The 23969-nt window shown below is 38.9% G+C and overlaps 1 protein-coding gene across 5 annotated transcripts in view; it reads left to right on the forward strand.

The window, feature by feature from the left end:
• RBPJ (recombination signal binding protein for immunoglobulin kappa J region) overlaps positions 1-23969 on the forward strand; it is a 143760-nt gene that overhangs the window by 105776 nt on the left and 14015 nt on the right. For 4 of the 5 annotated variants that reach the window (XM_052683317.1, XM_052683320.1, XM_052683318.1 and 1 more), the window contains exons 2-3: positions 15067-15105; positions 19345-19440. In XM_052683317.1, the coding sequence (XP_052539277.1) occupies positions 15067-15105; positions 19345-19440 (135 nt within the window). Of the gene's footprint in view, positions 1-14244; positions 14317-15066; positions 15106-19344; positions 19441-23969 lie in introns of those variants that run through there. The other variant, XM_052683315.1, reaches the window with a different exon arrangement.

Below are 23969 nucleotides of genomic sequence, written 5' to 3' on the forward strand. Positions count from 1 at the left end.
AATATCAGAGGAAAGGAAAAGAAGGTGTTAGTCTGCTGACAGCTCAGGCATATAACCTAAACTTTTCATTTGATTGTTATAAATGTACTGTGATAAGGAGTGAAGTTGTGTCTTTAGAGTATCTCTTTAATTGCCCTGTTCTGTAATCCCTGACCCATTTTACAATAACAGTTACAAAAATATTATTGTATTTGATGGCAGGCATTGTGGAAGTTAAATTTCTCTAGCAATTTGTTTTTAAAAATGAAGTTATGCAATTAAGAATAGCAGTAATTGAAAGTCTAGCTTTGATCAGAAATGCATTTTTGTGTGTGGTTTTTTTTTTTATTTAAATAAAAGCCCATTTTCTCTTTTTCTTTTAAAAGTCAAGTATTTGTTTAATGGGAATATGAGTTTCTGTCTCCTTCCTGTGTAGGAACACTCCTTTATTATTGCTGTGGCAGTAGTTGAAGTCTAAATTGATGACTTAATTTACCCATGAGTCAATTGAACAAACAAAAAAAAAACCACCAAAGCTTTTAGATGTTTTGATATGTTTGTTATTAAAATGCAGTGTTATGAATTGCAGGCAGACTAGCACCTAACTTTGCCATCTTGTGTGACTTTAAAGGTTTAAGAATACTGTTTTGTAACATGCTCCCTGGCTGTGTGCTGCTAGCACAAGCACAGAGGGCTTGACGAAAAATGGCCTCTGCATGATTTAGCTGTCCTAGAAAGTGAAAAAGAGCCTCTAATTCTCCCTCTTTTCTGTGTTTATTGCTGCTGTTTTTATATTCATGGGATGAAGTATTCATAAGCTTAATTACAAAACAATATACTTGAGATTGATTAATTCTAGGATACTGACAGCTCATTTTGCAACTGCACCCAGTTAATGTTAATGTAACCACATAATTCCTGAGTGATGCAAGAAGAAAATGTCTGAAATCTAGGAAAACCTGTAATTTTGTAGAACAGGTTGGTGCCAAATAAAGCTTTGTTAAAAAGTATGCGTGTTCACAGGTTTTGTGTCATCACATCTATTGAAGAGACTAATTTTATTTGACAGTTTGGAACACTGTGTGCATGAAAACCTGCTTATGAGCTGATACCTCTTCTCTGATTTAACACTGATAATTATTTATGAATTGTTCTACAAATCTAGAAGCAGTGGATGAGACACTAGTTGCATAGATGTAAGCTTACATAACTGCAGTAATTTTCTTTTAATGACTAGGAGGAGCTGCTTCCATTTTACATTTGGAAGTGTTACTGCAGTATGGAAGTTGGAAGAGGAAAAGAAATGACGAGAGGAAGCAGAAATGATGGCGTTGTGTGTTCTTTCGTTCTTTGTTTAGTTTTTATAGAAACATGGAAAGGTTGATGTAGCTAAAACATAGAAGGTTGATGTAGCTGACTGATTTACTGGAGCAAGGAGATGATAGAGTATATTCCAAAGGTATTCTTTAGAAGTATGAAAGTACAGTAAGGACTTGTACAAGTGGTTTTTGAAACTTTCACTTTGGTGGGCTGAGAGTTGTATCAGTTCCTAGAGTGAGATCAGTAAATGCAGTGTACAAATTCTTTTTTTAATTCTATAATTACATATAAAATGGTCTGTACTTTCTCATGGAAGGCCACGTTCTGCTCTCGCTGTTCTTGTTAGTGGCACTGTGCTTGGTGCTACTGCTTAGTGCATTCCTGCTGAATCAATAAAGCTCACTTGTCTTTACCCTCCCCACCCAGGGGCTTTTGGGCTGGATTTGAATCAGTGTGTGGGAAGCTGTGCCAGGTGCTGTGCTGGGTGTGTGGGAAGGTAAGGGTAGCTCCAAGGAAGCTGGCTGGTGAGACCTGTGCTTGGTGGTGACAGAGCGGCGCAGCTGTTGCGAAGCCGTGGTCCAGCCGAGATTTGGGGCAGCTGAGACATGAGTAGATGTCTGCTTGTCCTGACCTAATGCAGACAGAGGCAGTTGAGAGGTAGTGACTCAGCTGTCACAGAAGAACTTGTTGATGGGCTTGTTGAGACTGTGAAGGTATTAGTGCACTCACTGTCATTTTGCATTCAGTTTTGGCTGCAGTTGGGTGACAGTCTTGTACTGTGCGAAGCTAAACTTCAGCTCAGGGTCTTAGTCCACTAATCTCTTGATTATGTTTAAGACTTGTTGTCTTGTTTTGTCTCTCATTTTCCTTTTCAAAAGGGTTTACTTTTTTAGATTTTTAACAACAGATTTGAGTCACTCAAGAATTGAAATAGTGTGGGTTATTCACTTTTTTAACTTCTAGGAAACTTAATTATTCTGTGCTTTATTTTCTTGCACACAGTTCCTCTCTACAAGAGTTACAGTGTCTTCTCTGGCTTCTGTTAAATCAAGTTTGTTGAGATGAGCAAACTACTTTATGCAACCAAAACTCCTTTTTGCCTTCTGTCTCCTGCTTCCCAGTGCATTAGGGTGTGACAGATGGGTGGGCTGAGCTGGCTCCCTGGGCAGTGCTGAGCTCTGCACGCAATGTGGTGGAAGCTGGTTGAGGAGATTGGAGTGGTCCTGGCAGCCAGGGACACTGTAAGCCCCTTAGGGACAGATTAGTGTGTTCTCCTTGGGCCCTGTACTGATAGGACACTACGCTGAAGTAATGAAGCTCCTTAGCTTATGTAGTAAAGGGTAAGAAAAAGCACACAGAAGGATTATTAACCTGGTATTTTATCGAACAGTAATTAGAAATGTTGAGCTGACCAGTGACTTTCCCTGTCAAGAACCATTTATTTCATCAAGAACCGTTCAAAAGAAATACATACATGCCTTTATGGTTAGTGAGGTTAGGCTGGCTTTTTGAGGATCTTCCTCCTTTTTAAGTTTGGTATGGTTCTTTACCACTTCCTTGTAAGTCATTCACAATTTCTGCTTCTGTGAGGTACTTTTGGCATTACTGTGAAGTGGCAATTCAAAGAAAACCATAAACCTATTTTGTGCTTTTTGTTTCTTAACTTACTTTTTATAATTTGCCTTCTGCACAGATGATGAATGCTGCTCACCCAGCTAGAAATGGGCTGAACAGTCTCTTTAGGGAAAGGAAGCTGTTCTCTGGGTGCTGCAGACATTGATTCAGACAGGGAGAGAAATCAAGGTTGAGCAAAGCCTCGGATACTATAATGTAGGGAAAGGTTCTTGTATTGTCAGCAGCCTAGTTTTAAAAAGTGTTGTTCTGAGTCTAATTTGTGACTTTTGTCAAATGTTAGGCGTCAGAAGCAACAGTCAGTAGGCTTTTAAAAATTGATTCCTCATGCATCTAAAACTGCTCTGCTTCAGACTAAATCTTGTTTGTTTGTGATCATGGTCAGTTAGTAACCATAAAAAGCACTGTTCTATTACTCAATAGCTGTGTTCTTGCTGTATTTAGAAAGTTACTTTATTAAAAAGACAAGAGAGCTGATTGGTTTTGTTGTCGTTACTAAAGGCCAGCTGGTAGCTTGAATTATGGTTTAGTAGGGGACATAGCATCACTTTCTTAAGAAATAAAGATCAACCTCGGTTGAAATATCTGTTTGCAGATAATGTGCAAGGTGAGATACAGTGGGAAATTTACAGGGCTGGAGGAAAAAGAGGAATCCTAAGCACTGTACGCTCAGCAAAGTAGTCGTCACTGAAAGCTGTGAATGTGAAACTCTGCTCAGACTATTTTTGTATTAGCAGTTTACCATTATTTTAGTGGCTAACTGTGTGAACAACATGCACTAACTTTATTTTTTCTTAATAGTCTTTTTTTTGAGTGGATGAAGATAAAAGTAATTAGCCTTATATTACACATTCCTTACGCAGTTGCAATAGCTGAGCCAAATATGTTTTGGAGACTGAGATTCTGTTGTTATGCTGATTTTTCAACATGTTGACTCTTTCAGCTGCTAAGGTAAACCTGTGCAAATTGCAGTTTTCCATGAACATTCGAGCCAACATCAGGAAATCAGTCAAAAAGAAATAGCATGTGTATTTAATGGAATCTGTATAAATGGAGTCCTTTTTGATGGTGTCTCTTACACTTTGCACCATCTTGCCATTTTAATGTTCTAAGTAGATTATTTCTAACTTTTTTTAGTATACTTGAGATTTTTGAGGTTCTTGCAACAGGTACCTACAGCAAATATCAAAGCAGGGAAAATATATCTATTAAAACAGGTTTAGTCACTTTCTGATTCCTGAATAAGTTGTCGTTATGGGTTTTCTTGCCTTATTGTGGCATAGTTGTGCGATTTCTCTCTCAATTGGACTTGACTTTGATTTTTAGAATTGTGAAATCACGATATTTACTAAATGAAGTTTTTTTTTTTTCCTAAAGGCAGCTAGACTAGTATAAACTGGTGAATTTGCTTACTATTCTAAGTTGTTCAGAAGTCAGCCTTTTCACTGATGACAGTGCAAGCTGTATTTAAATTGCAGTTGTAGTTCTGTGATTTTCTTTTTATGGGGACTGGAAATGAGAGAGGACAATAATGAAAGCAATGTGGGAGGATGAAAGAGGTCAGAAAAGGGAGAGGGAGTTTCTAATTGAACCAGTGACCTCCAGTGAGAGGGTGTGACTAAATGAACCATTTTTTTCTATTGCATTTATGTCCTATTATTTGATATAGTGCCAGAAGTGTATATAGTGGTGCACAGTGGATTTGTTACATGCACATAACATGTTCCCTGTGCTTGAGGACTCGGTAAGGATACAGAGCAGTACAGGATCATGCAGTACAGAGATGTGAGAGTGCGTGGTTGGTGGCATTCACCCTGGAACAGGTGGGTCTTTTTTCATTTCCTTCAAGAGAGTGAATGCTTCGTGTATCAGTCAAAAATCCTTCTTGTTTTGTGACTTCAGGGCTGCTTTGCTTCTTGCTGCCAAAGTGCCAGAGCACAGCTTGACCACTCATTGGGTGCTCCTTGCAAGGGAGGACTTCAGGAGAAGCAGAAATGCTGGTGTTGTTCACATCCCTTAAGCATTGTGAAGTGCTGAGGTTTTGATTAATTTTATCTCCTTTTGTAGAGTGGATAGGAAAAGATAGTACATTGGATGAGTAATACTTCAAAGCAAGTTTTTTGAGGTTGACTGTACGTTACGTGTGGATGTGAAAACCATGGCTGATTTTAAAAGTAGATCAAACTTCAGAACGAAGTCTTTATAGTAGTGTTTATTGTAGCAGATGCTCTGTTTGGGTTCAGGGCTTAAGTACTGCTGGCTGGTGGAAGCGTGAGCCTGCTGCCATGCTGCTGGTTCTTGTGTTTGTCCTGAATGGTGTGCCAGCTGCGTGGCTGAGCAAAGACTGGTGCTGATGGTTGCAGTGGCTCTGAGGGATGGGACTTCTGAACACTGTTGCACTTGGTGGGAGCAACAGGGAACGCATGTCACTTTTTCAGTAGCTGCTATACCTAATACGTTGATCTGATTGAAGAAATTAGAGCCTCTGGAATGCTCATATATCTTTGGTTTTAGATACTTACGTCTTCTAACATAAATCTCTGTATGTTCTTAGCAAAAGAAAGAAATGTATGCTCTTTAGGTGCATGCATTACTGCAGAGTAATGAGTCTTCACTGTCTTGTGTATCTTTCATGGAATTGAATAATGGCCAATAATGGCAATATTTTTGTTGAGGATACTTCCTCAACAAAAAGTAGCACAGCAACGTCATCTGTGGTTCTGCAAAATGGAAGGAAAGAATAGAACACCATAAGAATAGAAGACCATATCATGTTTAAGATATGAGTAGCCTAAGGAATGAAAAACTCCTTTCTCTAAAACGCTGTGTAGATAAAGCCATGGTGTTGGTTAGGTCATGCTAGGCTGTCTGGCTTTATGTGATGACAAACTACAAAGGTTTCAGTGGAGGGCAAAAGAAAAATGCATGTGAGATGTTGGGGGATGAGAAAATTGACTCTGTGTGGAACTTTGTGAAAGGTAAGGATGTGTGGAATCATAGGCTGAGTGAACAGAGTGACTGAGAAAATAATTATTTCTGTCCTGTCTGTTAACAGTCTAATTTTGTTTTGATTCTTTCTTTTTAGTCTTCTTGTGTGTTGTTTGTTTAGCGCTGGATGTTACTGGGAGTACAACCTTCTCTTTCTCTTTGTGATCTGACCTGTGGATAGTGAACATATTTTGTTTTGGAGGAGATAAGATTTTCCTTCTGTACATCTTTCTTTTAACTGTTTTTATTGTTCGTTTATTTGCTGTTTGCATCCATGTAAAAATTAAGTGTGAAATGTTCTGCTTGAACATGAATATTTTTAACTGTTTGTTTTTCTGTTTTAACTGTTTTTCCCCAACTTAACTGTGTTATGTATCCAGTTTCTTTTGTATTAGTCACTTAAAAACTCCGTCGTTCAGGATGATTGAGTTGTTGGATTTTTTTGTGTCAATCCTCCACTTTCTGAGTTGGCAATTGGTAACAGTGCTGCATTTCCAACCTCAATAATAATCATCAGAGGTGGACTTAAGAAATCAAATGTATCAGGTAGCACCAATAGCAAACATGGAAAATGATGTGAATCAGCAGATATATTTAATGTGTAATTAACAGACCAATCATAGAGGAAAACACTGTATGAAATTTTGTATTCTTTTCTCTATGCCAGCTTATGCAGGATCACTAATGGCCTTTAATACCTAGGAATTCTCTTTGTGTCTGTGAAACCAACAGATGGAATATTGCTGTCTAGTGATAGATGATCTTTTCTCTAGGGAGTTATATTCTAACGTCTGTGAGAAAATATGGTTGTGTAGGTGAGTGCATAGAAATATTTTCAGTATTTGCATATTGTCTTCACAGAAGTAAGTTCACAGGAAAATAGATTTACGCTAAGAAAAAAAAATCCTGTGTTTTTAAACCTACACCGGCTGGCTTTTTTCTTATACTGTTGATGCAGCTTCAGTTCTAAGTAGTAAATGTAGAAATTTTCACATGTAGAAGCTAGGAATATATAAAGACAAAATGAGGCTGACCCGGAATAGTTGAGTCTTGCTATGTAGATTGCAGTATGCTGCTTAACCTTTATGAAATGTTTCTTACCCCCTCTTGTCGCATTTAATGGCTTTTGGGCTACCAACTGTTCCGTAGAAGTTAGAGTTGCTGGCAGTTAAATTTAACCTCTCATCAGACTTCATTGTCCCTTCATGTTGTTGGAGAGCAGAGGTTGAAATTTCTTATGTTCTTTCTTTCTGGCTAGCCTGGTTTTTTCTGAAACGTCTCTAGAGATGTTATAAAAACCTGAAGATCTTTTCATTAGGTTCCTTCTATTTCAAGCCTTGTTTCCCCCAGACCTCCTCTGAGGAAGTAAAACTTTATGTATTTAATTTGGTATTCTTAATCATCACTATCCCCTAATAAGTATCTTGTACGTGTCTCAAAGCCAATTATTTGGCGGCTTTGGTTAAGGCAAGTGAGACTTGCCACTTAATCAGTTTCTGGGCCTTATGCTGTGCTGGATTAGTGATTGTTGTATTTCATGTCTGACAGTGATGAGAGGTTTGTGCTTCAGGAGCAGGAGCTGGAACTGTCGTATTAAACAACCACGGGATGATAACTCTTTGGGTAGGTTTCCTTCTGAACCCTTGTCTGTGGATTGTTTCCAGAATCCATACTGAGGGATTACAGCCATCTACTACAGTTTATTAAAGAGTTCCTATGAAATGTTCTGCAAGTGCTGTGATACATGCTGTCATGGAGCCAGACAAAAAATCGGTTTTGCTATTCAGGAAAAATGATAGGCCTTTGCTCTACTGGTCTAAAACACCAGCGAGTTTGAAGGTCCAGTTGGAAATAGTTTGGCAGCGGGACATTTGGGAATGAAACTTAACCAATAAAATGAGCACTTTGTGCTTGTTCGAAATCTCACGCTTGGTTCCTGTGCAGAGAACATGTGGTTTTCCTTTAGTTTTCCCATTATACTGGGTCTGACTTGGCTGGAGTTAATTTTCTTCCTTGCAGCTGGTATGGTGCTGTGTTTTGGATTTGTGACCAAGACAGTACTGATAACGCAGCAGTGCTTTAGCTGTTGCTGACCGGTGTTTGCACAGCATCAAGGCCTTCCTGCTGCTTACCCAACCTCACAGACTGGGAGTATGGAAGAGGCTGGGAGGGAACATGAGCAGGCAGAGGACTTGAACTAACCAAGGATGTATTCCTTACTACTTAATATCATGCTCAGCAGTGGAAGAGAGAGAGGGACTTAGGCAGTTCAGACATCTTTTGTGTGGGAGCTTGCTGGGCATCCATCAGCCTGTGGGAGGTGGCAAGTGATTGCCTTTGCATGGCTTCTCTTGTTTTCTTTCATCTTCCTCTACATTTCCTTCATTCGTTAAACAGTATCACAGCCCACGGATGTTCTTGCTTCTTATTCCTCTTTACTTCTTCCCCTGTTCCACTGGGAGCTGGGAGAAGAGGGCAAGCAGCTGTATGGCACTTAACTCCCTGCTGGGCTTAATTTACAATACCCGTGAAGATTCTTGCATGAGGCAAAAATAGAGTTGCTCGTGCAAGTATCGCCACAGGGATATCTGCTATCATGTGTTTTGGAGTTCTTAATGGTAAGTCAACTATTTGCTTTTATTTTCAGTAAGGCTTGTCTGATGCCTTGGAAGCATCAGAGTTTTCCATAATGTACTTCTCAGGCCCATTCTCACCTAGCAAGTCTTAGTTTGCTGCTCATGTCTTCCCGTCTTCAGTTCTCTTCCCCCCTTGGTGGCCTCACCAGCACGCTCTGCTCAGCTGTTACTCCTACTGTATTCAAATATGACAGCTCCCTTTTTCTTTTTCCGTCTCTGGAGACCATTATTTACTGTAAGATCAATGACATTCATGCTATATGCCAAAAAGCATGTCAGACCATAGGCTAAGTGAAGACAGAATTCTTAAGGCAAATTGTTCAAGTTTGTCTGGTTGTTGTGGAAGTTTTTTTGTTTTTTTGTTGTTTTTTTTTTTGAAGGCTAACCAGCTCAGTGAATAAAGGTGAATGGACTTTCTCAAGGGCTGTAAAAACTTTGTTTTTAGTGAAAGGCCAGTGCTGGGAAAATGCAAAGTTCATATTCTAAGCGTGAGGATGCTTGAGCAGTGTAGTGACCACCGGTTTTCAAACTTGAGATTGAAACAGCTTGGGATCTTTTCATAATTTTTTTTTGTTCTTCCAAATGGCAGAATGTAGTTGATTTTAATAAATTATTTGTCCTTCCAAAGCCTTGAAATGCAGTCACTGGTTGGGGGGGGGGGGGGGGAGGGGTCAGAGTAGTTAAGGTTAGCAACAAAAGAAAGTTGGGTACTGTTAGTTGTGTCACAGAAGAACAGATAAATTTTCTTTCTTTGTGCTCTTGTGTAGATGCTAGAAATGCTGGGATTTCCCATTCTTTCAGCAATCGAAAGCTGTAATCTGGTGTATCTGAGGGGGGGTTTCCAAATAGGATATGACATTCTCATGTTTTCTGAAAACATTTGAAATGCACCATGTATTTTGTGTTTTGTTTTACCTAACCTGAGAATATTAAAGCTTGAACAAAACAAGGTTAATATTAGTGCGCTTCTTTATTTCAGCAGTAGCTTGAGAGGCAGGCAGGTATAGCATGTAAAGAAAGTAAATTTGTTTCCCATTGCTTGCACTTCTCAACGGAGAAGTTTAAGTAGTGAGAAACTGGGAATTGCTATGTAAAAGATAGATTTGAAAAGAGGAATGATTTGGGTCCTGATGTATTAGTAAAATTATTTCTGTAGTGCAGAAGGAACAAGTGAAATTCATGTAAACTATCATTAGTAAAATACATTAAGTAATAGAATATAAAGTGGTGATTGGAGAAAATACAGAACTGGGAAAATAATAGTTTGAACAGGTGCAGCTGTCTGCAGCAGCAGATTATGGCGAGCCTAATGCTCGTGTTCATGTTTGCAATTGCAAGTATGTTGGGAAAACAGTTTGCACTGAATTTGTTCATGAATTGTAGTGGTAACTTGGCTGTATGTTTGGCATTTCAGAACATTACATCTGAAACAGTCGTGGATAGTAAAGTTGAAAAGAAAAGTGAACATTCAATTGTATGTAGCTTATACTTAGATCTGCACATTACATATTTTTTGCTTGTTTAATGACCACCTGAAGAAAAAATATATATTTGTAGTTTCCTGCATATTTTTTTAACAATCAATCTGCATATTTTCAAGTTGCAGGCGAAGAGGAGTAAGAGTAGTGTTAAATATAAAAAGAAATCCCAGAAGAGTGAAATCCAAGAAAAATCGAAAATAAGGAATATATTGCAATTGCTGCCAAGTTTGTCAGATACCCTTGAAATAACTGAACTGGTGTTTTAACACGCCAGTCACATATGAAAGGTTGAAATAGAGGCAGTCATAGCTGTACAGTGTCTGTCATTTAGCACCAAACTGCTGATAATGTGTTTCTTGTGCTTGCAAATCCTTAGCAACACAAAATAAAAAAGCCCTCTGCATGGCAGTTGCTGGTGGTTTTTTTCTCTTCTGGTTGTATTGTTAATACAAGTATCTATAGCAAATTGAAAATGTATGGAAAGAGCAAACCAGATGAACAATGAAATGCGTGAGAGCTGCTCTGACAGTCTGAACATAATGCCTCCTGTCTTATGACGTTGGCTGACAATGCCAGAGGCAGATATTGGTGTTATGACAGTAGAGGTTGAACCTTCCCACCAATATTCCATTACATTTTGTTGCTGTGTGACAGATGGCAGCAGGGGGCAGTCTGACCTGTGGCAACTGATACACAGGTGTGTATGAAGCCAAGGTGCGTCATTGAATTCTGCTGTGTGGAAAAATTGGCACTGACTGACATTCATCATTTCTTGCTGAGTGTTTATGGAGACCCAGTAACGGATGAACAGTGAGATGATGGGTGGTGCATTTCAGCAGTGGTGAGAGCAATGCATAGAACAAATCATGTTCTTGATGGTCACTCGTGCCACAAAATGAAGAGTGTCTTGATCAGCTCATTGATGTGTATAGGTGGTGTGTGATCAGGCAGCTTTGTATGAGCTGAGTGTTGGCTTCTGTTTGTTGAAACAAGATAGCGACATTGAAATATCACAAGCTCTTTATGCCTGATCCCATGAATACTTACACAGGGACTGAGAAAACACCCTATGCATATCTGTCTGGACCTATTAAACCAGTTTCCAGTTTCGTGTCACTATCAGTAATGAGACATACTATTACCTCTACAAGCCTGAGTCAAAACAGCAGTCCATGGAGTGGGACATTTGAATTCCCCATTGAAGAGAAAGTTCAAGGTAGCCCTTGGCAGGTAAAGCACTGTCTTTTGGGTAGGAAAGTGGTGATTCTTTTGGATTTCCTGGTAGCTGAACAACTGTCAACTTTGACTGCATCACAGTGCTGGCTAAGCTGAAGACTCGAACTTCCAGAGTCAGGCCAGAGAAAAAAAGACAACCCTTATTACAACACAGTAATGCCAGGCTGTGTTCCAGTTTGAAGACCATGGAGCAGATTGCCAGTCTTGGCTGGACTGTCCTACCTCACCCACTGTACAGTCCAGGATTTGACTCCTTCAGTATTCTGTCTGTGCTGATGAAAGACATTGCATGGGCAGCGTTCTCCTAATAACAACACTGTCATTGCAGCTGTGAAACAGTGGGTCACTTCCCCTGGTGCAGATTTTTATGAGTGTGACATACTGGCTCTTGTTGATTGCTGGCAAAAATACCATAGCTAATAGGTGACTGCTGAAAAAGTATTTTATAGCTGAGAATTTGCTCTTTCAAGTGGTGTGTTGTTATGTATACTGTATCTGTTGTTATTTCCATGGAAATAAATAGGAAGCATTACTTTTAGAGCAACCTATGTAATATACCTGCTACTTCCTGCCTTATGTCTTATTTATTTATCTTGCATTATGCAATGTGAATAAAAATTTGGTATCCTGGATATAATGGCTGCTGTGGGATATATTGTGTTCACGTCAGTATGTGGGATGGTGCAGGAATGTGCTGGTTATTAATATCAAGGGTAGGATGCACCATGACCAGTGATTGGTCAACATCTCTGCTCCCTGGTGGCAGTGACAGGACCCAAGGGAGTGTTGTGGAGCTGTGTCAGGGGAGGGTCAGAATGGGGATTGGGAAAAGATTTTTCACCACAAAGTGGTTTGCCACTGAAACAGGCTCCCCAGGGCAACAAGCTGCATGAGTTCAAGAAGTGTTTGGACCACTCTCAGACATAAAGTTTGAATTTTGGGTGGTTCTATATGTAGTCAAGAGTTGGACTCAATGATCCTTGTGATTTCCTTCCAACTGGGGATATTCTGTAAGGTGACATTATTGAAGAGGTAGAAGCTGAGTTTACACAGTCAAAAATTGAACCACAGTAAATATTTGTAGCTACCTCCTGTTCTACCTTGCCCCATATGGACAGTGAAAGAGTAGCAAAAGATTCACTGAACTCAGTTTGCATCTGTTCAGAAGATTCATATTGCTACAGGCAGCTCCTGTGTTCACAAGGCAATTAGAATGAAGCCATTAACTTCAGTTTGGATGAGCAGGCTGGGGGAAGCTGGCATGTGGTTGATGGCGATGCATGCAGTGATTGGAGCTCGGTTTCTGGTCCTGTTGGTGGGCTGGAAGGGGACCCTGTGCATTTCTGGTGTGACTCAGTGCTGTCTCTGAGGAAAGGGCCTGTTGGTACTTAGAGGATGGGATTTATTATGTTACAATAATTGCAACTGTTCTGTTTCTGTGTAGGTTTGTACAGTTTTTTTTAGGCTGCAATTAGTGTACTTGCAAGGGGAATTAATCTACTGCTCCCAGAGCTGTACATGAGTAGATGTTGCCTTAAAGAATGAGCAGTCTTGTCTGTGGTTTCTGTGTGTCACGCAGTTTCAGGTGTCCTCGTGTCCTCATCTTGGATTGGAGCTGTTGGCTGCGGTGCAAGTACCATGTTGTTTCCTTTGCTCCATGTAGGCACCTCTTAACTTTCTTTCTTTACGAATTAAAAGGTGCAGAGTGATTGAATGTCATTCTACTCAAAGTGAGACAGCTAATCTATGGGGTTTTGTTTGTCTGAAGAGAATAGCTTAAGGGTAATCTGTTGTCTAGTCGGTGAGTCACAGAGAGATGAATCCTCTGCCATATGTACTGCTCCCACATTATGGAGAGGACGGAACCATAGAGGCGTGGAGGGGTGGGGGCGCACACCTTCTGTTAGTTGGGGGTGGGGGGAGGTGTCAGTGGCTCTTGATGTGCCTGGGAGGTGAAGGTCAGCATGCCTGCAAAAGGTAGATGCTAGGAGACATTAAGATTTGGGAGCCTGACTTTCTCATTGTAGCACCTGCCCGTGCGTATGTGACTGATGCTGTTGCCAAAGTTCCAAGCTGTTAGGGATGTTTAGTTAGTTTTCTGCATAACAAATATGACAGTGCAGTGGTGCAGAGAAAAATGCGAAGTACATGTTTTTTGTGTATTTTAAATTTTAAGATCTACTGGACAAGTTGTGCGGCAAGAATTTGTCGTTGTTTTCTTTTAGCTTAAAATAAGGCAAATAAGTGAGCAATAAACCAACAAAATGTGAACAGAGCTTAAGTCAGTTCAGATGCATTTAATTTTATTATTTAAACTGAAAAGCAAAAAAAAAAACCTTAATTTGTCTCAGTCCTCTATTTAGCTCTTCTGTATAGAGGGACCACAATGCGGATTTCTTGAGACATGAAAAATAACTTAGAATCCTGCACCCTGCTGAATGTTCTTGTTACTGCCTTTTAGCAGAGAGTGTTTTGCTTACCAATGAAAATTACACGAGCTGTGTATTTACGCTTTGCACATCTGGAGAATTACTGAAATGAAAGTCGAATGTATCGAGTCATTCAGGGCAGATGGACTGTGCAAATGGTTAAACGATGCAAGGAGAAGTTCCCCATCCCAGCTCTTGGCCTGGGGAGCCTCCAGCGCTGGCGTAGGGAAATATCAGAGGTGGGATTTTCATTATCCTGGAAGCACAAAGGCAAAGATACGCCCGCGTATCAAAGAGCTGGGCAAGTTGCAGCGATATTTATGAGCACTGGCAGCAGATGCGTTCTCTTATGCCCCGGTTTATTTTTAGATAGAAAAGTGTTAAGCTAAGCCTGTTAGATGTTTGTCTTAAAGCTGATAAGTGTTTTGGTTTTTTTTTCCTCTTTTCTTTGTCCTCATTTTAGCGTGTGGTTGTACTTCCTTAGCAGGTTGAGCAGATGTACACTGCAGATGTACGCTGCTGCTACAGCTTTGCTTTTTATTTTTGCAGGTCTTTTACCTGACTCTTTTTGTTTGTGAAAATGGGTCTGTCTGATGGAACTCAGTCTCAACTAGCGTAAGATAACTTTTAGAAAGCTTGCATAAAGAACATAGCCTCTCTCAAGAGCGATATAAAAGCACTAGAGCTGCCTGAAAACACTTTATGACTAAAAAGCATTCAATATATAGCACGATATTTCTTGCTTATAATTTGCTATGTTTCACCAGAGAGATTTTTTTGGTATAATTTTATGTGAGCACGCATGAAATACTTTGCCATCCTTTTTTATAAGAAGTAGTAAGAAGCAGATTTCTAAGAAGTTACCCTAATAAGGAGAATTCACCACGACTTGTCAGTTTGGCCTGTTAATTTCTGTTTATAGATAATTGCTTTTTGCCTGTTCTGGTCAATGCTGTGGCAAAGAGCTTCTGATTATTTACATAGTTATGATATCTTAACTTTGTGAAAGCAGTTTAGAGAAAAAGTAATTTGCAGAAAGTGTAATAAAAAGTCAGGAGTGAGATGCTGGAGACATTTTTAAAAATAATTTTAAGATAAATGAAAGACTTGCTTTGCATACAACTAATATAAACAAAATCTTTTTTTATTATTTGTGGATATTCAGCAAGGAAATTTGTCTGTTCTGATTAAAAAGCGCCTCTGCTTTTGTGGGAAAAACAGTTGGAAGGAGGCATAGTCTAGCTAGGAAACTACAAAGAGAATGCACCAGTATGTTGTCAGAGATCATAAAATTGGGCTAATGTTTCACTGAAAAACTATGACTAAACATTTTGGTTTTAAATTAACAACTTCTTCTTTTTTCAGGAAATTTGGAGAGCGACCTCAACCGAAGCGGCTCACCAGGTAAGCATTAAAGCAGTTCATTTTTTGATTTTGATTGAGTATTCTCAAGTTACCTTCTCTATCTCCCAAAGGATTTCCAAGTTAAAAAAAAAAAAAAAAAAAGTGAATTGTTTATCCTACAGTTTAAAATGTGAAAGCTTCTGAGAAAAAAATGTAATCGTTGTATGCAGTCAGCAGCCAGAATTAAAAATTTGAAGAGTCAGTAGTTTAATATGATAATCAAAATGCCTTTTTTTTTTTTTTTTAAATTGTGTTGAATTCACGTGTCAGTTATTATAGATCATTCTGTTGGATGTGAATCTGCTTAGTTTAAAATATCCAGGAATGAGCTGGATATCTTTTACTGGGTAAAAGTAATTTGTGAGGCCATACAAAATGGATTCTTTACTGCCAAAATTCAGCTATTATCTCAGTGCTGTCATGCTCCAGGTATGGGCAAAATTAACTCAGTGCTGTCAAGGAGTGGTCTTAACCAGTTTTTGGTAAAGCCTAAACAGAGATAAGTTGAATATAGTACCATCATCAGATCAAAGAGGCTGTGGAATAGTGTGCCTCAACCGCTCCTCGGCTGTTTGAGGAGCATTTGTACTACATGCTGCCAGAATTTATCAAACTGTAATAATACAGTCTGCGCTAACATCTACTGTTCTGTGCCACAAACTGCCCATCAAAAGCAGCTACTGTGTTTCAAATCCTCTGCAGTGTGTAACATTCACAGTTTTTTTGTTTGGTGTGATAGTATTGCTGTATAGGAACGTGGAAGCTGATTGTTTGTCTGGCCTACATCTTACTGAATGAAATCACAGAACCGCAGAGTCATTTGAGTTGGAAGGGACCCTTGAAAGTCTTCTGGCCCAAGTCCTTGCAACAAACAGGGACACCTACCGGTCTAAAACTTGGTCTTCAGGTTGCTCAGAGCCCCTTCCAGCCTGATCTTGAATGTCTCTGGTGATGGAACATCTGCCACTGCTCTCAGCAACCTGTACCAGTGCTATGTTACCCTCATTCTAAAAAGCTTTTTCCTTTTATCAATTCTAAATCTCCTCTCTCTTAGTTTGAAACCATTTCTCTTTGTCCAATCAAATTATGATATTTATGTAAAGTGTGGCAGGAAAACATAAGCATATTTCTCGTTGCCTTTCTGAATAAGCTTCAGGCTAGCTTGTGTGATTATTAAACTTGATTTCAATACAAAACAGTTCTGTACTGACTTAAAAGCGATTGACCTAACTATTTTCAGGGATATTTAAACATACTGGTATAAGTCATAAATCAATTTTTATTTTGAGCATTAACAGCTGTTGGTGTCACCCTGAAGTTAATGATTAAATTTACCTTCTGTGATTTAACAAGAATGACAAAATCGACTATCTAGTCATGTCATTTAACTTACATTGTCATGAGTTTGATTAGTTAGTGTAGGAACTCTTTTATGTGCAGGATCTTAGCTATTAGATATGCCAGGTAGATTTTCCTACTCTCAAAGGATATGCATCTAGGAGCTACTTGCCACCCTTGAAAGCAGTAACATATAAACTTTGTACTGATAAAGAAGAGCTAGAAGCAAAAGCAGCCTAAGTTTTTTTTCTCTTGAAGAGAAAAATGCTAAAAATAGGAGTCATCCATTTTTAAGAGTGCAATTTTTCTGTAATGCTTTAAAAAAAAAAAAAAAAAAAGGTGTAAACCCTTGAAGGCATTTAGTTCAATTATTGTGAAATTAGTTTGCTTTTTTGTTTAGGCAGTCCTGTCAACCTTGTAATGTATTCAGCCTCATGCTAACTCTCCAGTGTAACATGGGATGTATTTTTTCAGGCATGTACTTCTTAGAAAATGCTGAAACTTTCTTTTTCATTTTGTTGTACAAGTTCCTTGACAATAAAAATACTACTTCCGTTCATACTGAGCAAGTTGTTTTTGCGATAAGATGTAAATTGCAAGAGTAGAACCTTTCTGGAGAGGTTTGTCATTTAATAACAAAAGAAACCTTGTGAGAATTGTGGTATTTTTCTTTTATCAGTGGGAGGAGTTGGAGGGGAACATTCCTGGTTCTCTTAGGAGCTCAGATTGTACAGATATGTTGTAGCAACACATTAATAGAAGAGGCAGTATTTGTTCCTAGCGCAGTGCTAAAGAAACATTAGGTAGCACCTAGCATTTTAGTGAGTGGATTGCAGGCTTTGAGCTGCTGTTTAATGGTAGTCAAGCCAAAGGTTTTTAATATGACAGTTGTTATTTAGTGTGACTGTGTTATTCATAGAAAATTTCAAATTCTTAGATGAAAAGTTGCTAACCTACTTAAATGCAGCTAATATGTTAAATAAGAATAACTTCACAATGAAATACATTTCATGCCTTAAAACATTTGTATACAGTGATTGTAAATAATGTGTCTATATAGTTTAAGGCAGTTCTTGTAATTTATGCTGTCATGGATGAACATCAGTTTTACCAATGTTAAGTGTAAATAGGTCAAGTTAATCCAACTTTGAGATCTTTGCTCCTATATTCCCCTGCTCACAAAGAATCTAGTGCACTGATCCAGATCTTAGGCAGATGTGGCCAATGCAAGAGTTTACAGAGCATCATTAGCAAAGCTGGGCTGTCATTTCTTCCTTTGTCTCCCTCATGATTCTATGATTCTCATAGAATCACCAAGGTTGGAAAAGACCTACAAGATCATCCACTCCAACCATCCACTGATTACCAATAATGCTCACTAACCCTTGTCCCTCAGCACAACACCTGAACATTCCTTGAACACCTCCAGGGTCGTGACTCCACCACTTCCCTGGGCAGCCCATTCCGGTGCCTGACCGCTCTTTTGGGAAAGTAGTATTTCTTCATGTCCAGCCTGAATCTCCCCTATTGCAGCATGAGGCCATTCCCTCTAGTTCTATCACTGTTTACGTGAGAGAAGAGGCCTACCCTCAGCCCACTACAATCTCCAGGTAGTTGTAGAGATTGATAAGGTCTCCCCCGAGCTTCCTCTTGTTCAGGCTGAACAATCACAGCTTCCTCAGTCCCCTTAATGCCTCTGCTCCAGACCCCTTACCAGCTTAATTGCCCTTCTCTGGACATGCTCCAGAGCATCAATGTCTTTCTTGCAGTGAGGCTCCCAAAATTGAGCACATCTACTTGTTTTCCTCTGTGAAACTGTAGGGGGTTTCTTCTGGAAAAAAATTTTGTTTTTATCTACTGGGATTTTTCGCTGGAAAAGTTTTACAAAGACTCCAAAACATTGGTTTATTGTGGTGTTTCTGACCTCTCTAAAGGGAATTCAACCGTTGGGTGCAGCTTGCAAAAAAAAATAAAAATTCCTCTTCTGTAAGGTTTAATCTCTTTATGACTTCCTGTTAAATTCAGAGTTTGTTTCTATGGTTGGTAACTTTGAAGATGAGTGTGCTGATGGGCATTCAACCTGCAAAAGGCTCCTCCAGGGACTTAAAAATAATCTGTCAGCGCTCTTACACAGCTAAACCCCAGGGTGTTGAATTTGGCATGGTACTTTGTGAACAGTTAGATTGATATATGGAAGAATGATAGGGCGTATTGTTCTCTTATTTCTCTCAAGGAATGTCTTTTGGTGTGTCTGATGTAATTATAGCTTTTATATGACTTCTGTCATCATACAATGATGATGAATGATAGAAAAATCTCTTTTTTTTACTTGATTGTATGCAAGAAATCAAAACCTTTCTCTAGAAATCTAGATCAAAAAATGAAGAATTTAAACTTTTACTTCATAACTGAAAGAAAACTGACACGGATGACAAAAGCATTAATTCAGTTAATAATGTTTACAAAAAAAAAAAAAGGCAAAAAACCCCACAATATTTTCTGTTCAGCCAATACAGAAAGTATGTTCTAACCAAGTATTCATAGCACGGCATTTTATCAAGTCAGACATTGAGAGTGGTGTAGTGAAGGACATTGAAATGATTTTATGTCAGAATTTTTTTTCTGAAAAATGTAGTGGTAAGTATAAATGACCACAAACCACTGCTGTGGTGCTGTCTTGATACATGATAATTGCAGAGTGAAAGGAAGCAACTGTCTTAGGAAAAAAAAAACAACCTCACATCTAACTTGAACTTATTAATATACTGACAGTTGTCTTTTTTTTTAAATTCCAGGTGAATTTTTTGTTTTTTGATTTGTCCTAAAGCTGACCTTGAGTTACTGTAATTATAAATAAAACCAAAAGAACTTTCAAAGCTTATTTTGTCTTTTAATTTTTAGGGAAGCAATGCGAAATTACCTTAAGGAGCGAGGCGATCAAACAGTACTAATACTCCATGCAAAAGTTGCTCAGAAATCATATGGAAACGAAAAAAGGTAAGTCTCTCTCTGACATCCATTCACAATTCCAAGCTAGGGAAACTGAAATGTGTGGTCTGATGTCCATTATATAATTCCTCAGGTTGTGCTATAGTCAGAAAAAGATTAAATGAAACGAAAGATGTCCAGATAAATGCTACAGGCTTGCAGCACAGTACATAATTGTGGCATTCAACTTAGCTATGCCTGATTCTGCCTACAGATTCTCTATCTGTGGCTGTTTTTTCTTCCATTGGACTGAAATGGCTGTAATGGTGCTTTGATGGATCTGGGATGCATTGAAAAGAGCATGGCCAGCAGGTTGAGGGAGGTGATCATCCCCCTCTACTCTGCTCTTGTGAGGCCATGTTTAGAATACTGTGTCCAGTTCTTGGCTCTCCAGTTGAAGAAAAAAAAAAAAAGACAGGGATCTCCTAGAAGGAGTCGAAGAGAGGACTGCAAAGATGATAAAGGTCCTGGAGCATTTCTCATATATCTCTCATATGAGGGAAGACTGAGTAACCTGGGTCTTTTCAGTCTGGGGGAAAGACGACAGGATCTGATCAGTGTTTATAAATACTTAAAGGAAGGGGGGAGGCAAATGGATGAGGCCAGGCTCTTCTTGTTGGTGTATAGCAATAGGACAAGGAGTAATGGCCTAAAACTTGAACATAGGAAATTCCATACAAACAGATGGAAGAACTTCTTTATGGTAAGGGTGATGGAACATTGGAACAGTGGTTGCCCAGTGAGGTTGTGGAGTCTCCTTCTATGGAGATATTCAAGACCCATCTAGATGCCTACCTTTGTGACCTATTGTAGGGTACCTACCTTAGCATTGGGATTGGACTTGGTCTCTTGAGGCCCTTTCCACCCTTTGCAATTCTTTGATTCCGTGATGTGATTTTCAAGGAAGTTCTTACTTATTTTGTTGTTTTCTGAAAGGGATAACTGAAAACCTAAGCTGGGTCCTTTCTTTATGTCCCATCTCAGTAGTAGAACTGTACACCATACAGCTGCTTGTCTAGTCTTTCACTGGTTGGATTTTGTAATTATAGGCATCATCTTGAAGAGCAGAAAGAACCTGTTGTGATGATTGAAGGCATAATTGAACTTTTTTTTTTTTTTTGCAGACTAGCTTGATGATGATCTCAGTTTATTGTCTAACTTTAAATCAAATATTGGAGGGAAGAGAAATACAAACAGAAGGAAGCCTAAATGATTTCTCCATTCCTCATCGTTTTATAGTAAAAAAATAAAACTCCTAGCATGTATATTTTTAAAATTTCCATTTTTAAGTCTGGAGTGGATATGATGAGTGTTGGTGGCTATTTGTGGATGATTTTTTTCCCCAAGTAATTTCAAAATGATTTGAGTTTTGTTATGTTACAATTTGCATAATAGGTAAATAACAGAATCTACAGGAAGGCATGAGAATGAATGAATGAAAAAGATGGGCATAGTTAATACTCACTGTGTATAATTTCAGCATGTTACTCACCTAAAATGAGATGTGGGCCAGATGATGATAAAACAAATTTCCAAGCAGTGTGTTTGTAATTTCAGTCTGTTTCTTCTGGGACCAGGGCAGTTCATGAGAGCAGGAACATTTTGCAAACCTGCCCTGTCTTTCATCATTCTAGAAATCAAATTGCATCAAAAGAAGGTGTAAAATAAAAAGATAAAGTGCATTTTTAATTTTCGTTATTGAAAGTTTCACTGGAGTTTGGAAATCTTCAAATGTTCTGAAGAACCTCAAAACATTTGCTAATATTTAACTATTTGGAAACTCCTATGTAGATTTCATAGTCAATGCTACCTTGAATTCCCATTGCCTAAAATAATGTGCATACTCATTTGATGCTGCTGTAGTCACTTTGACACACTTATTGCCTAAATTTTCAAGTATTGATAACTCTGTAAATTAGTAGTTAGCTTTTCACTGCTTGAAAACTAAAATGAGGCATTTTTACTGCCTCCAATTTCATGAAGCACAATTTAGTTGCCTAAATTTGCGCCAGTGTTTGTTCACAAGAGGTATCTTAGATTCACTGCTCAGAAAAAGAAGCACATCAACGAAATTTAGAGGGTTTCGTAGCTTTGCAAAATAAGTCAGGAAAGCAGGTATTTGTTATAATATAATGATGACCTGATCGCCGTTCTGGTACGGAGATGGAATAGATGTTTGGAATACATGCTGAGAATTCTTTTTTCAATTTCTGCTACAGTTCTGATAGCTCTTTGACTGTTACCGTGAGTATTGTCATCCTGTTATCTGATGCTCAGCATAAACAGGAATGCTAGTTACTGTTTGCATCCTTGTGCACCCCCAAGGTATGCACTTTGTGCAACTGATTGATCAGCTGCTTTTTTTTTTATTGCTTGTTATATTTGTAGCAGAAAGTTCCTTTGGTTTTTCATATTGCTGGACTGAGAAGATCTGGTAAAATTTTAAGGCTACTTTATTCAACTGATTCATCAGATTTTCACCCTTTTTATGCTAAAAATGTCTTTTCTTTTATGAAGTGAGTTATTTTGTATTCATCTCTATAGATGAACCTACCCGTCTAACAGGCAGAATTCCAGGTTTTCCAAAGTATGGCATGCATATATTCTGGTTAAGTTTTGATCCATAGAGAGTAAGTTATGTTGTGCTCTCTTTGTAAGCAAGCATTAAGTCACAAAAGGCATTCTTTCTGAAGTAATGTATCCTGTAAGTAAATACGGAGTCTGAAACTACTTTCCAACTTCTGTTCCACTCTTTAAATTTTGCAGACTGGGAGATGATGGAAAATATTTATCATATTAAACTTCGCTTGGCACAGTTCAAAAGTCCAGCACAATAATGGTTTTCCTGCGTTTTTAAGGATATAAAGTGAATTACTCTGAAAACTCTCTGTAACCTGTACAGATCTAGCACAGTATGGTGTAGTTTAAACTTAAGTGAAGATTTCCTGTTAGATTGAGAATGCTCCTGATACTTGTCCCTAATTAATGGTGTGCTAGTGAAGGGATGGTTCTTTGAGTGCACCTTGTTAGCCTTGCTCTTTCCTAAGTTAATGTTGTTTAGTTGAATTAAGAAATTCGGTGGTAAGAAGCCCATTGCTGGCCTTGAGCTGAATTCAAGAATTTTTGTCTAATACTTCCTGCTGGGCGGCTGTCATTTTTCAGAGGCATTCATCTGATAGAGGCGCTCAGGTCACCTTTAGACCTAATGAGTGTAGGTGTTTGACGTGTGCTTGTGTTCTCCCACTCATGTGTGCTTACTGTTGGCTGAGATTTCTCTCTCAGCGGTTATCCTGCTAGTATAAGGGTCACAGTTTGAACAGCACGAACATTCAACAGTTTGAAGGACTGAAGTGCTTTGGATTCCAAGGTGTAGTTTGTCAAAGGTTGTGAGCCACATTGGTACTTGTTGTATGCTACTCAGCGTTAAAAAAATGCTTACTGCTGATTAGCCTTGAGAATGTTCTAGCTGCGTCTTGCTGTTAGTGAAGGAGCTTCTGCAATTTCTGCTCAAATATTTTCCTCCCTGCACTGTGTTGTTGAGAGCATAGTCTTTTCTAGTGCTTACCCTGTGGCTCCACTGCCTTATCCTTAGCATTCTAGCACCTAGTTATGTTTCATATGTTTCTTTTTTTTTAATGGATATTGTCAGTTCATTCTGCTTTCCTAAGAAAGAAAGATGACTGAGTGTTATCATGCTCAAAATAATTTTGGTAATTGACAAACAAATTCTGCCTTGACTGACTCCAAACTGACTGACTGGTACAAAGAACTATCTTCCCTGCTGTTGTCACCCGTGAAGTTAAAAGAGACAAGGGGGTAGGTACAGTTATCTGAAAGACAACCTCAAGAATGTCTTATCATAGAATGGCTTGGGTTGGAAGGGCTCATCACATTTTCAAGCCCCTTGCTGCGGGCAGGATTGCCAACCACTAGATCAAGAACTAGATCAGCTTGCCCCTGTCAAACCTGGCTTTGAATACCTCCAGGAACGGGGTTTAAAACCATTCCCCCTTTCCCTGTCCCTGCCTACCCTTGTATCAAATGTATTTCCTTCCTGTTTATAATTTCATTGTAAATATTGAAAGTCCACAATGAGGTATCCCCACAAGTCCAGCTCCTTCAGCATGTCTTTGTATGAGAGGTGCTCCAGCCCTCTGGTCATCTTCATGGCCTTCCTCTGGACCCCTTGCAGGGTCTTGGATATGTTGAAAAAGCTAACCTTTGTGAGCAGAATCCTGTGGTTTGAAAGTAGAACTGTCTATATCGGAAGTAGCTGGGAAAGGCATGAGCTGATTTTAGTTTGCTTGCTATCCTTTACAGCCTTGGTAAGTTCAATAAGGGTAGCTTCTCTACTAATATACCATATTTTCTCTTTATTTATTGGCTTTATTTGACTGAAGGGGCTGGGAGAATGTTTTTCTCTCCTTGGTGATTGTCTAATTAAAAACAATATTCCAGGTGGTGCCAAAGACTCAAATCTATTCCACTTTTGCTTGTTACAGTTAGGGCTCGGAAACCGTTAGAGATTATTTTGTTTT

This window comes from Tympanuchus pallidicinctus, unplaced genomic scaffold, assembly GCF_026119805.1.
Source record: "Tympanuchus pallidicinctus isolate F22 unplaced genomic scaffold, pur_lepc_1.0 scaffold2, whole genome shotgun sequence".
NCBI lineage: Eukaryota > Metazoa > Chordata > Aves > Galliformes > Phasianidae > Tympanuchus > Tympanuchus pallidicinctus.